Here is a 13,162-nt window from a genome sequence, read left to right on the forward strand (position 1 = left end):
ATTGAAATTTTTTTACAAGGTTCAAAGTTTTTATTTCCCACTGAAATTCCAGCAGTAAAAGTGAGCTGACTGAGTCTGTCATTCAGGGTTAGTTTAAGGTTGTCATACATGAAGAATTATGGTATTAGTAGATTTTCTGCCAAGACAGACTGAAGATGTTTTAAAGGCTAATGGGTTCCTGACAAACTTCATGGTTTGTTAGGAATCATTTTACATTAATATAAATTAAGTTTTATTTCTTAATTACTGACTTAATGATTTTATAATTGTCCAATTTGTATTTTAATAAATGTATTTTGTATTCCAATCTTGTTTTATAATTAAGTTATTTTTAAAAGGAGATATGTTAAATTGCAAGTAATATTTTTCTTTCAAAATAAAATAAACAACTTTAAATTCAAAATGAGAGTAGTAAACAGGTGAAATTTACATATACAGTGAACCTCTGTATATGTAAATTTCTAAACCTCTAAAAAATATGTAAACCTCTCTTAACTGACACCTTTTATTGTGGTCTCTCAGGCACGAGGCCCAGCCAAGAAGTATTAGAAATTACGTGTTAGATGACCTCTCCAAAATGGCCACACTCTAATACAGATGTGGACACTTTCAAGGGTAATTGACACATGCATTTTGTTGGTTAGTGGCATTTGCAGTGAATATAAGTGAGGATTGAGATCATTACAGTAATACTAAGCAGACTTGTGGAAACCATGAATTATTCAAGGAGCAGATGGAATAATATGTTGTTGATATGCTCACCAACAGATTTGCAACACTGGAATGTTTGCAAATTTATTTGGTATGTCTGATGCACTTTTGCTGTTACCCTTTGCTTAGAAAGGTATAAAGTGCCAAGCTGAGAGATGCTCTTCTTTCCAGATTTAAGTGGGGGGGGTGAATAAACAACACTACTGACAGACTGCATAGGGAATTTTGATCAGTAGCCATTGAGGATTTTCAATGTCCTCAAATACGGGGTATCTACAATCCTTTACAAAGCTAAAACATTATTGTATTAATAGGGTAGGTACATGATACAAATCTACAGGTGATAGAGGATTATCTTCAAGTTTTAATTCATCAATCAAATCTCTGCTTTAGATGGCAGCATAATTGCAAAATGTTGGTTGAATTTACCAACCCCAAGAAGGCACAGTGCATATTTTGCGCTGTGCATTCGTGCAATAAAATTGCAGTTTTGTAAAGGAGCATTGTAGAATACTGTATATTCGATAAAAACACTATGTGATGCTTGACATTACTTTCATAACTATTTTAGTGATAGTGATGTCCAGCTTTTTGACTGAGGGACAATTACCATTTTCCTATGCTGTCAATTGACACTTTCACGCAGCAGTGAGAAATGACGGTCATTTAAATAGCTACATATGAAGTTTGTTTGTGTGTGCAGATTTTCCCAAGAATACTGGTTGAAATTTCCCTAGGCATTACAATGATTGCATGCTAATTTTTTAAGAAATAAAATGCATATTTTGCTTCAACAAGCTGCAATCTGCCACTGCTGTTATGTGCAGATCTTGAACACAGTTTAAAAAAGAAGCTACCAAGTAGATTTACAATTGTGCAGTGGTACATAAAGTTCATATAGAACATTTGTTTTGTTTGTGCAATCATCTTGGCAGATGTGGTGGACAAACAAAAGTCAATGGGGCAGAGCTGGTTTGTGCAAGTTTTACACAAAGCATAGGAAAACCCATATGTGCCAGTCTTGAACTTAAGCATACCAAGTTCAAGTGGTGTGTAACGTGTTGTTTCTGTCTGAGGATGAAAGCTTACAAGAGCTACAGTCATAACTCTTGAATTGACAACAAAATCAAGAGGATGGAATTTTGTTGGTAAATTTCTCCATGATTGCAGTTTTGTGATTATGCTGCTATCTACTGTAGCAATCGCATTTTCCAGTTGGTGAATGAAAAGATATCCTCTGTCACTTGGAAATGGTTTCAGATTTGTGTCATACAATTCGTGCAATAAAATTTCAGTTTTGTAAAGGAGCATTGTAGAATACTGTATATTCGATAAAAACACCATGTGATGCTTGACATTACTTTCATAACTATTTTAGTGATAGTGATGTCCAGCTTTTTCATAACTATCTTAGTGATAGTGATGTCCAGACTGAGGGACAATTACCATTTTCCTATGCTGTCAATTGACACTTTCACACAGCAGTGAGAAATGATGGTAATTTAAATAGCTACATATGAAGTTTGTTTGTGTATGCAGATTTTCCCAAGAATACTGTTTGAAAGTTTCCTAGGCATTACAATGATTGCATGCTAATTTTTTAAGAAATAAAATTTCTTGCTTTTTACTACAGGGCTGTATGCAGAAATTTAAAAAGGGAGGGACTTTTATCCCACTGAAGGGAGGGGTGTATCCTATTACATTAAACAAAATTGTATTCGAACACAAACAATAAAGTTATGGATTAAACAAGTAAATGATATTTCCAAAATAGAGTGCTCTAAAACAAAATCATTTATATTTATTTTTACTGAAAGTAAATTATCTGTTTATTGAAAGTTATTTGTTAAAATTTAATTATTCGAAACACATATACAATGATAGGCAATAGAAGAAACTCTGAGTAAGCAGTTTATGGTTAATTTCAGTTTGCAAATATAAGTGTAGCTTATATTTGCAAACTGAAATTAACCGGCTACTTATATTTGCAAAGTAGACATGCCCCTACAGTGGACACTTTCTTCTGACCCAGTGGTATTTGCTTTAGAGAGGTTTCACTGTATAATTCGAATAGTGGATATGGGGGAAACCTCTGGTGCTGTCAGACAACTAACACACTTTACTGTATAATTTGAATGTACATTTAAGTAATTAAAAAATTATGATGTTTTGAAATAATTGTGAAATAAAGACAAAAATAAAAGGAATTTGAAACAAAGACAAATGTACATCATTATTAATGATATTGTTTACTGTAACACTTGAGCCCAACATATGACGACAAGAAAAATTAGTGTGCCAAACCATCCTTATGACAAACCATTTTTATTAGGCTCTTTATATATCACCATCATGCAGATTTTTCCAAATGTACGTGTGTGCTCCATGGTGTGGAGGATTTTCAGATTCCTTCATTATTTTCCACCAACTCTCTCTCTGGATACTTTTTGTCATATCTACTGCAAGAGTAAATTATTTAGTGTTATTGCAACTTTTGTTTTCCTCTGAAATTTCTACATCTGGCATTGTCTGCTGCTTAGACTTTGACACTGTTTCCAGTGCCGTCTTCTTTCTTTTCTCCAAGTATTTGTCATTATTATTCACTTAATTTGAAATCATGTTATCATATGCAGAAATTTAAAAAGGGAGCAACTTATTAAAAAGGAAAGAAAATTGTATAAATGTATTTTTGTATTCTTCTTCTTCCTTTCTAGATTACACTTGTAGCTTGTTGTGTTCATTCAGTTGTTCTGCCTGAAAAAAAATAAAATAAAATAAAAAATAATAAATAAATAAAAAGCAGTCTGAATTATAGAGAATTCATATTAACAAACTTTTAATGTATTTTAAATAATAGGTTCTTGTTTATTTCATTAGTAATTCATATTTTGATTAACTTATTATTCTTTCTCCTTGTAGAATTAGCATTGCAATTCAGTAATATGAAATAATTTTGATTATATAAACACAAATATTGCACTTATATTTTATTTTATTTATTTATTTATTTTATAGGTATAAGTGGAACTGAAGGTGTGTTACTACTGTGTCATGTTGCAGATGAGGTTGCTGGGCCCAGGCCTGAGGTGGCCATTTGGATTACTACTTATTGTGTTATGGATTAGTAAAGCTTCCATTGCAGATGCAAACAGCAGCTATGCCATTTTTGAAGATCCAGTCACAGAAAAATTCAATCATCTCACTGTACATGACTATACTGAGAAAGTATATATTGGAGCAGTGAACCGCATTTACCAGTTGTCTCGTGATTTGAAACTGGAAGCTGTTGCTATAATGGGTCCTCAAGAAGACAGTCCTAAGTGTCCAGTTACTAGGATTTGTCCAAATGAATCTAAAAGGCCTACTGACTATTATAATAAGGTACTAGTTATAGACTACCCACAAAGCAGGCTAATTGCTTGTGGCAGTCTCTTTCAAGGAATATGCACAGTCCATAATCTGAATGATGTTACAAATTTTGTAACACCTGCCAACGAATCTGTAGTTGCCAATAATGCAACAGCTTCAACAGTTGCCTTTATTGCTCCAGGTCCTCGAAATCTACCCCGTATGCATGTACTATACGTTGGGGTTTCATACACAGGCAATGGACCATATAGATCAGATGTGCCTGCTGTAAGTAGCCGTAGCCTGGATCCAAATAATATGTTTGCCTTTGCACATACTGGTGTAACTACAGGCACAAAAGTAATGGTTAATAGTATGTCACGAGAAATATATCCAATAACTTATGTATATGGCTTTAGCTCTAAGGGGTTTTCTTACTTTGTTACAGTGCAGAAAAAATTCACTGATCCTCCTAAACCTTTTATCTCAAAGTTGATAAGGATTTGTCATGAAGATGTTCATTATTATTCATATACTGAGGTACCACTCGTTTGTAGAGCTCCAGATGGCACAGACTACAATCTAGCTCAAGCTGCTTATGTTGGACGTCCGGGCTCAGAATTGGCAGTATCTCTGGGTATTGCTGCTCAAGATGATGTTCTTTTTGCTGTGTTTGCCAAATCGAAGGATGAGGCTGATGTGTACAATAAAGCAAGTCCAAATTCTGCACTTTGTGTGTATGCATTATCTGCTGTACATCGAAAGTTTACCCAGAACATCCAACATTGCTTTAATGGTAATGGCAACAGGGGCTTGGATTTCATTAACCCTAGTCAGGCATGCACACCAACTGTAAGTATTAAATTGCAAATTTCTGTTTGTATATTAGTAGTTTTTTTTTTCTCTGCACTGCCTGCGTATATTCTTGTCCTCCTATATAATGTGAGACCAATGAATTCATTGCTATTGTTAAAATGCATATCTTAAAACAAAATTTATTCAATAAATGTGGCTAATATAATGTTTCTTTATTAATATAATGAAGATATATAAATGTGGAAGGCAGATATGTAGAAAGTTAATATATATAAGTGAACATAATCTTGCTGTTCAAGGTGATGCAATTTTTGCTTTGTTTGTTAAATTGAATAATGAGGCTGATGTTTACAGCCAAGCAAGTCCAAATTCTACATTTTGTGTATATGCATCTTACTGTACATTAAAAGTTTACCCAGAGCATGGTTAATAACAATAGGAGCTTGGATTTCATTAACTTTCAGTAACCTTGTTGAGAGAGACACACACACACACACAGAGACAGAGAGAGAGAGAGAGAGAGAGAGAGAGAGAGAGAGAGAGAGAGAGAGAGAGAGACAGAGAGAGAGAGAGAGAGAGACAGAGAGAGACCATCCAATGTTTCTTAAATGTTTGATTCTGCTACCTTTACTTTGATTGACTATATTCACGCCTGCTTTCAGAGTGTAAATACACACCAATTTTAAGTATGTATAGAAAGTGCTTTGTTTTAATAGCTTTGAAGGAGTTTAAACATATTTAATATGAATTTGAATAGTATGTTAGAAAAACAATATTAGCAGCTTGTAAAGAATTAGCTTCATCAAAAATGTAAATATGCAAAAATTCTTTGACAAAAACTCTCATGCAAAAAAAATAAATGTAAGTTGTGTAAATTGTATATTTATAGATTTTTATTTTTTATTTTTTTATTAAATATTTTTAACAAACAAACAGAGAATCATAAATGTTTTAATCTGTATTACCATACTTTTCTGTTAACTTTAAAAGATAACATAAAGGTGTGCCAATGAAGTGTACAGTGAAGACTGTTTTTGAACCTTTCATGTATAACATTATTCGGGAAAAAATGATATATTTTTTCCCTGATAATATTAAGTTGGTGTAAACAATTGGAAAATATTGTGTACTTGACATTTATTGGGAGGAAAAATCTAAATGCGAATGTAAGAAATGTATTTTAAGACGTCCAGCAACCTAAAATTTTCCATTAACAAACACTTAAAAGCCCAAGTCAGCACTGTAATGATGTCTCGAAATGTATTGTGACTCATATTTTATTGCAAGCTACAACTGCATTTGAGCTTAATCAGTTTTCTGCGTTTCTTAATTATCAAATTTAACAGTGTCTCTTTAAGAATGAATATTAGTTCTGCTGAAGTTTATACCAAGAAATTCTGGAAGTTTCCGTAGAGTGTTTTGATCTTCAAAAATTGATACTATGTAATTGAAACGATTTTTCCAATTCACTTGTATACTATTCCAGGGTGTTGCAGATTTGTTTCAGATCTACACACCACATATAATATGTGTGTCCCCAAGATTGAAGTGAATAATAACAGAAATTGCTCTATATTAAAATTTTCTTAGTTTGTAACTACTGAGGAATGGTCTAGTTTCAGTAATATGAGCTAATAATAGCACATAAAACTCTGTTGCTGGAAACTAATCGAAGATGGGATGAACAGTGAAGCAATGATGTTGTGCTATTAACTTGAATACCTGGTCTCCCTTTCACTCTAGCTTTGAATACTTGTGGTTTTTCTTCTGTATTTTAGCTTGCCCACAAAGACTGTAATCGAAGATAGGAACTATTATGATGTTGACACAGAAATCTTTGTATTATCAACAGGATCCATTGATAGTTCAAAAAATCTACAAATTGTTAGTTTGCCTTAAGTTTTAACTGGTGAGAACAGATTAACATTTTGCTATTCTTCTTACAATACTAAAATTATCTAATAATGTAAATTTGATATCATAATATGTGTTATTGCTGCATAACAATACAGAGAAGGGCAATAAGATTGATGAGGGGAATGAAGGGATCCTCTTACCAAGAGAGGCTTAAATTCTGCAAATTGCAGTGGCTGGAGACTAGGCATCTGCGTGGTGATCTGATTGAGGTGTATAAGGCCTTGAATGGGTTGAGCACGCTGAATTCTGATGGGATCCTTCCACTTGTTCAGATTACGAACCTAGGGGGGCATAAATTCAAATTAAGAAAGGATAGATGTAGAATAGATGTGCGGAAATTTGTCTTTAGCCATCGGATGGTTAATTGCTGGAACAAACTTCCATCTGTTGTTGTTGGAAGTTGATAGGTTGAATAAATTTAAGGAGGAACTGGATGGGCATTTGGAGGGAATGGTGTGGTGTGATTTTTTTTTTTTTTTGGCTGATGCTGCATATGCTCATACACTTTCTTTCTTGCATCACATGCCACTACTATAACTGTTGCATAGTGTTATTATTACATTTAAATGTATTAGTTTAGTGTAGTATTCTTAATTAAATGATTTTGAATGGAAATCATGGCCCAGAGCAGCAAAGCAAAGGGCTCAAAATAGTGAGTATGCTGTGGCTTAGGGCAGTGGTTTCCAAAGTTGGGTGTGCGCAAGATAATCTGCAATAAATCAATATTTATTTATTAATTATGAAAATTTTAGTTTTTCGAAACATAATTGAAAATAAAAATTAAAAATAAACTTTTTTTAATACAGGCAGTTTTCACTTTACAAGTTCCTGGGTTTACGAGTGTTTTCTTTTTTCAAAGTATCAACAGAATCGAAAATATGAACATTAATTGCAAAAAATGAATGTTAAACATTCATAAATACCACATTTCAAACCACGTGCATAGCTATACAATACAGCGTACCCAGCTTTACGATATTGATCCGTTCCAGAGACACCATCAGATCATGAAAATATCGTAATGTGAACCAATAACACATTGTTTTTTGGTAATTTGTTCCATGACCTCGGAAGTTTTTGCTATATAATTCTCTTAAAGGTCATTTTTGTAGTGAAAATTGTATTAGTTACCAATTCGAATCACTAAAATGCACTACACTTTCATCGTTATCATATGTTCCGTTATAAGAACCAATTTTGAACACCTTTGTGACATTTTTCTAAAGCACGTTTCTGGAGGTCATGACCATAAAACAATTTGCACTTGAATATTCGGCTTTCTGTTATTGCAAGCAATTATAAACGGGTAGTGTTTTTTTTTTTTTTTTTTTTTTAGTTGTTGCCGCATCGGCTTCTGTGGCCATAATGCACCTCTCAAAGTTTTTGCATTTTACTTTGATCCAAACCCAAGGTGGGATTCGAACCCGCAACCTTTGGGTTGCCAGGCAGGCACTTGACCCACCTGGCTAGCCCGGTCAGCAAGCGGGTAGTAAACTTCATGTCATCGCATTTGCGAAAATACGATAGCTGGAATTGTGGGGTTTTTTTTTTTTTTGCCTTATTATGGTGAAATGTGTTTCCCTTTTACTGAAATCTTCAATCGTATAAAAAACATAAATACATTTTCAGAATCTTCTCTTCATTCCTTTGTTTTTAAGCTTCGTAAACTTGTTACTCTGCGCATTTCGTGTTAGTTGCAATTTGTGCGTTCTTAAAAAATGCTTATGCAGCTATTGAAATTTATAAAGAAAATAGAAGATTATCTTGAAAACAAACGCCTCTTGAAGCATTTCTGAAGAAGACAATTCCTTGTGCGACAAACCGACGAGTGCCGAGCAAATAATAAGTGATCAATGAGGGCACATTTAGTCAATGATGAAGAATAAACATTCTTTAAAATTTGTAAGTCTTAAATAATTTCTTTATTATTATAATTTGCTTGATTTTACAGGCTACATTTTAATTTCTGTGGATAAATCAATCATTGTTTAAACATAAACTAATTAGCTAACTAATTTAATTGTTGAGAATGTAACCCCTATTTTTAACATTTAGTCTATGGGATTTAATTCTCGTTTTACAAGCATGCACTAGGAACAAATTAATTCGTAAAGTTGAGAACTACCTGTACTTCAATATGTGGCTTTGTTTGATTGCAAGATATTCAAGCACGTAGTTCCCACTAGAAAGTGCTGTTGAATTAATTTATACCACTTTGTACTTTAATTTCAGTTTTGTTTTGTTTTGTATTTTTGCACCAAATTAGATTGTAATCTTTTCAAATTATGTATGATTCTAGATATAATGCATACCATGTAAAGTATTTATAAATAAAACAAATTACATTACATTTACTATACTTTTTACATTAATGATTTCATATCATTTTGTACTTGAACTTCAATCTGTAATATTGTTTTGTATTTTTTATTTGTGATCTTTTAAAATTATATGTGATTTTAGATATAATGCCTTCCATGTAAATGATTTATAAATAAAAAATATATATTAAACTTATATATTTAATTTTTTATTCCGGGGTGCGTGCTAGTCCTTTTAAGTAAAATAAGGATGTGCGACCGAAAAAATTTGAAGACCAAATTTTTGTTTGGACACTGGCTTAGGATAGAATGGGGGGAATTGTCCTCTGAATCATAGCCTCACAAAATGTACTACTTGTTTGATGTTTGCAGATATCTTGCTGTATCGCGTCCTGTCTGAAACTGGATGCGATACAGCAAGTCTTTATGTATATTTGATGTAAAATGTATGATAATATTAGGTGTAAAGTCAGTGTTCTAATGGACATTTATGGGTGCTTGAAGAACAAGGTAGATGCCCTTGAAGGACTAAAGTTGGGGCCCCATCAAGCTCTTAGCTGTCCACCTCAATGCGAGAGTTTGCATTTTTTCATCAGGCAATACAGCGGCAACCCCCAAGGCAGAATGCACCGTTCCCACAGGAGATAGTTATTGTTGGTGACTCTATTGTCAGGGAAACAAGGAATATATTGTGCAAAAAGGATAGATAATAGGATCAGGGGTATGTCTGCTAGAAGGCAGAAGTTGATGTTGTAGAGCATATATCATCTTTTAAGGGTACACAGGGTGATATTGTTGTGCATGTAGACCTCCTACTCTAATGACATTAAGAGTAGGAGGTCTGCTGACTTACTTAACAAGTACAGGGTAATGTTGAGAAAACGTAAGTTACGGTTAAATTTGAAAGGGTCTGCAATTCTGTTGCAAGTGCCTCTTCGATCAGTTTGGCCCTGGAGAGTTGTGCATTGCTGGGATAGAATTTTTCTCAGCATGATCTATGCTTGTTAACAGGAAAGACTTTTCTACAGGGATGGAATATACCGAAATAGAAAGGGTGCAAGAATATTTGCTGATGCAATCAGGGCAGCATTAGAGTGGTTCAGAAAATTGCTAGCTTCAGGGTTGGGGACACACAGACTAATAGATTAATAATAGTGACACGCAGAGAGAGAGATGAAAGTGATTGGAATGTGCAGCAGCAACAGCATGGAAAGCAAGGTGCCAGGGATTTCAAGGCCTGCTGTGGGTCATCATGGAACAAGCAAATCTGTGGGCTGTGTTAGGGTAACTAAGAGCAAGAATAGGTCTATGTATACCTGCATATACACCTAATTCTGTTTTTGCACGAACTTTTTTTACACGAATTTGATTTAACACGAATTCAAAATAAAAATTTCATTCTCTTTTTACGCGAGTCATTTTGATTTAACACTATTTCAATTAATTTTTTTTGCCTAAATTCTAAGAAAATTTTTTTTAATTTGTGGCATATTAGTATCATTTCTATTTTACACGCACCAATAGATTGGATAACAGCTAGTGTGTGCGTTTTGAAACGCGTGCTTTTGTTTACCGATGTGTACGTCTAGATATCTATGAATCGTCAACGTTTTTATTGAATTTGGTGCACATCTACGGTATTTGTGCATTGTATCTTCGGAAGACATTTAGTAGTATTTCAAAGTGAAAGAATCTTTAGTGAAATTTGTGCACGTAAAAATTTATTAATTTTGCCGATAGTCAATAAATTGTAAGTTTACAAATTTTTCATACCTTTTTTTATTAATTATAACTGAGATATTTTTCGGTAGCCCTTATTAATGTCGAATAATTCGCCTATTACCAAAATGAAAAGGAAAGCGATTTCTTTGGAACTTAAAATTCAAGTTTTAGATCGTCTTGCAACTGGACAAGGGGCTACGTCTGTAGGAAAGCATTTTGGTGTACATGAAGCTACCGTAAGAACTATTAAGAAAAATGAAGCTGCAATTAGGAAGTCGGTATGTTTTGAAACAAAAGTAAGTGTTAATTCATCATCATATACAAGAGATATTGTCAAGGAAAAAAATGGAAAAGGCTCTGGTAATATGGATAGAAGACCAGTCACAAAAAAAAGTACCAGTAGATGGAAATGCCATCAAGCAAACAGCACTAAGAATTTACAGACAGATTAAAGAAAAGGAGCCAAGCACTTCATCTCAATTAAACAGAAAGTATGAATTTTCTGCGTGTACAGGTTGGATGACAGGGTTTCTTAAAAGGAATACTCTTCATAATATAAAAATTAAAGGTGAATCGGCTGCTAAAGTATTCCCGCAGGAACTTGCAAAAATTATTGAAGATGGAGGATACACTCCTGATCAAGTGTGGAATGCAGATGAAACTGGTTTCTTCTGGAAACGAATGTCGAACAGAACGTATGTAGCCAAATCGCAGAAAACTGCTGGTGGTTTTAAGGTAGCTAAGGATCGTGTGACCTTATTATTTTCACCTAATTCTGTTTTTACACCATAGATACGTTCCTGAAAAATACGTGTAAAAAAATACATTGTATTTATGGAAGAAAAGAAGATTGGTTCCGGATCTAAAAAATCAGTAAAAATAATTTAAAAAAAAACACATAAAAATATTCTTTTTAAGCTTATTATTTTATTTCAACAAAATACACATGTAATAATATGTAATGAAAATGTATTAAAGTAAATTTGTATGCATATGAAATGAATTCTTCATGAACAAAAAAAATCTGTTTTACACATAACAAAATTTTATTCATTTTCACTTTCTGATAATAAACGGCGCATACGTTTGCGTACGACTGGAATATCACTGCTATCACTAGAAATGTTGTGGACATCGTCTTCTTCCTCTATTAATGAAATTCTTTCTGTGATCTCTTGAGCAAAATCAGCACGAGTCTCCTCTGGTGCTGATGTTTCACCTGTTTTACGAACGAATTCAGTTATTAATCGTTGTGTTCGTGTTTTGGTTAGGCCGTTATATAATTCTCTGTAAGAGGCTGTCAACAATTTCAGTTCAAGTTGAAACTTCTCAGCGCGTTCCTCGTTAGGGTCATGTTTGACAAAATGATTACCTAATTTTCTGGCCAGTTCCAGACCTTCTTTTATTAAATCTGCATTTAGAACAGGATCATTTCCTTCATTATCACTACGTTCTGTGGGATAAGGAGTCCCAAGGACAATCTCTAATATTTCATCTTCGCTTAGATCTTTGTCGGTTAACAATTCATCAATATCTTCAAACGATAGATCATCGAATCCTTCTCCACCAATTTTGTGTGTCATTGTAATGATGTTGGGAAATGCGGTCCTATTAAGGATGATGGGATCTTTGATTTTTACACATTGTGGCCAAACCGCTTTCCAACACGCATTTAAAGTTGCTGGTTTTAATTCAGTTAACACTAATCCAACTTGATTGATACAATCCATAATTGAGAATTTCTTCCACACATCAATGACTGTTAGTGTTTCATCATTCAGTTTGTCCAAAACGTGTTGGAATGTTCGTTTTACGTAGTATGTTTTAATTGTCGCAATTATACCTTGGTCTACTGGTTGTATCAAAGATGTAGTATTAGGTGGCAGAAATAAAATTTGTACGTTTGGGTGTTCCCAGACAGGATGGCTGGGTGCATTATCAAGAATCAGAAGAACTTTAAATTCGAGACCTTTCAAATTCATATAACGTCTGACTTCTGGGACGAAACATTTGTTGAACCATTCTATAAAGATAGCAGTAGTCACCCAGGCCTTCTTGTTTGCCATCCAGTGAACAGGTAGTTTATTGATATCTACACCTTTCATTGAACGTGGGTTTAGGGCTCGATTTACCAGCAGTGGTTTCAACATACGATCTCCTGAAGCGTTAGAGGAAAATAATAAGGTCACACGATCCTTAGCTACCTTAAAACCACCAGCAGTTTTCTGCGATTTGGCTACATACGTTCTGTTCGACATTCGTTTCCAGAAGAAACCAGTTTCATCTGCATTCCACACTTGATCAGGAGTGTATCCTCCATCTTCAAT

At 33.9% G+C, this 13,162-nt stretch overlaps 1 protein-coding gene across 2 annotated transcripts in view; it reads left to right on the forward strand.

The window, feature by feature from the left end:
* Nucleotides 1-13,162, forward strand: part of LOC150080687 (plexin-A2-like) — a 1,379,917-nt gene that overhangs the window by 502,635 nt on the left and 864,120 nt on the right. For both annotated transcript variants that reach the window (XM_090381876.1, XM_090381877.1), the window contains one exon: nucleotides 3,727-4,911. In XM_090381876.1, coding sequence (XP_090238002.1) covers nucleotides 3,763-4,911 — 1,149 coding nt within the window. In that variant the 5' untranslated portion in view covers nucleotides 3,727-3,762. The remainder of the gene's footprint in view (nucleotides 1-3,726; nucleotides 4,912-13,162) is intronic.

Source organism: Mastigoproctus giganteus, chromosome 9 (genome assembly GCF_048544385.1).
Source record: "Mastigoproctus giganteus isolate SK-2022 chromosome 9, ASM4854438v1, whole genome shotgun sequence".
Classification (NCBI taxonomy): domain Eukaryota; kingdom Metazoa; phylum Arthropoda; class Arachnida; order Uropygi; family Thelyphonidae; genus Mastigoproctus; species Mastigoproctus giganteus.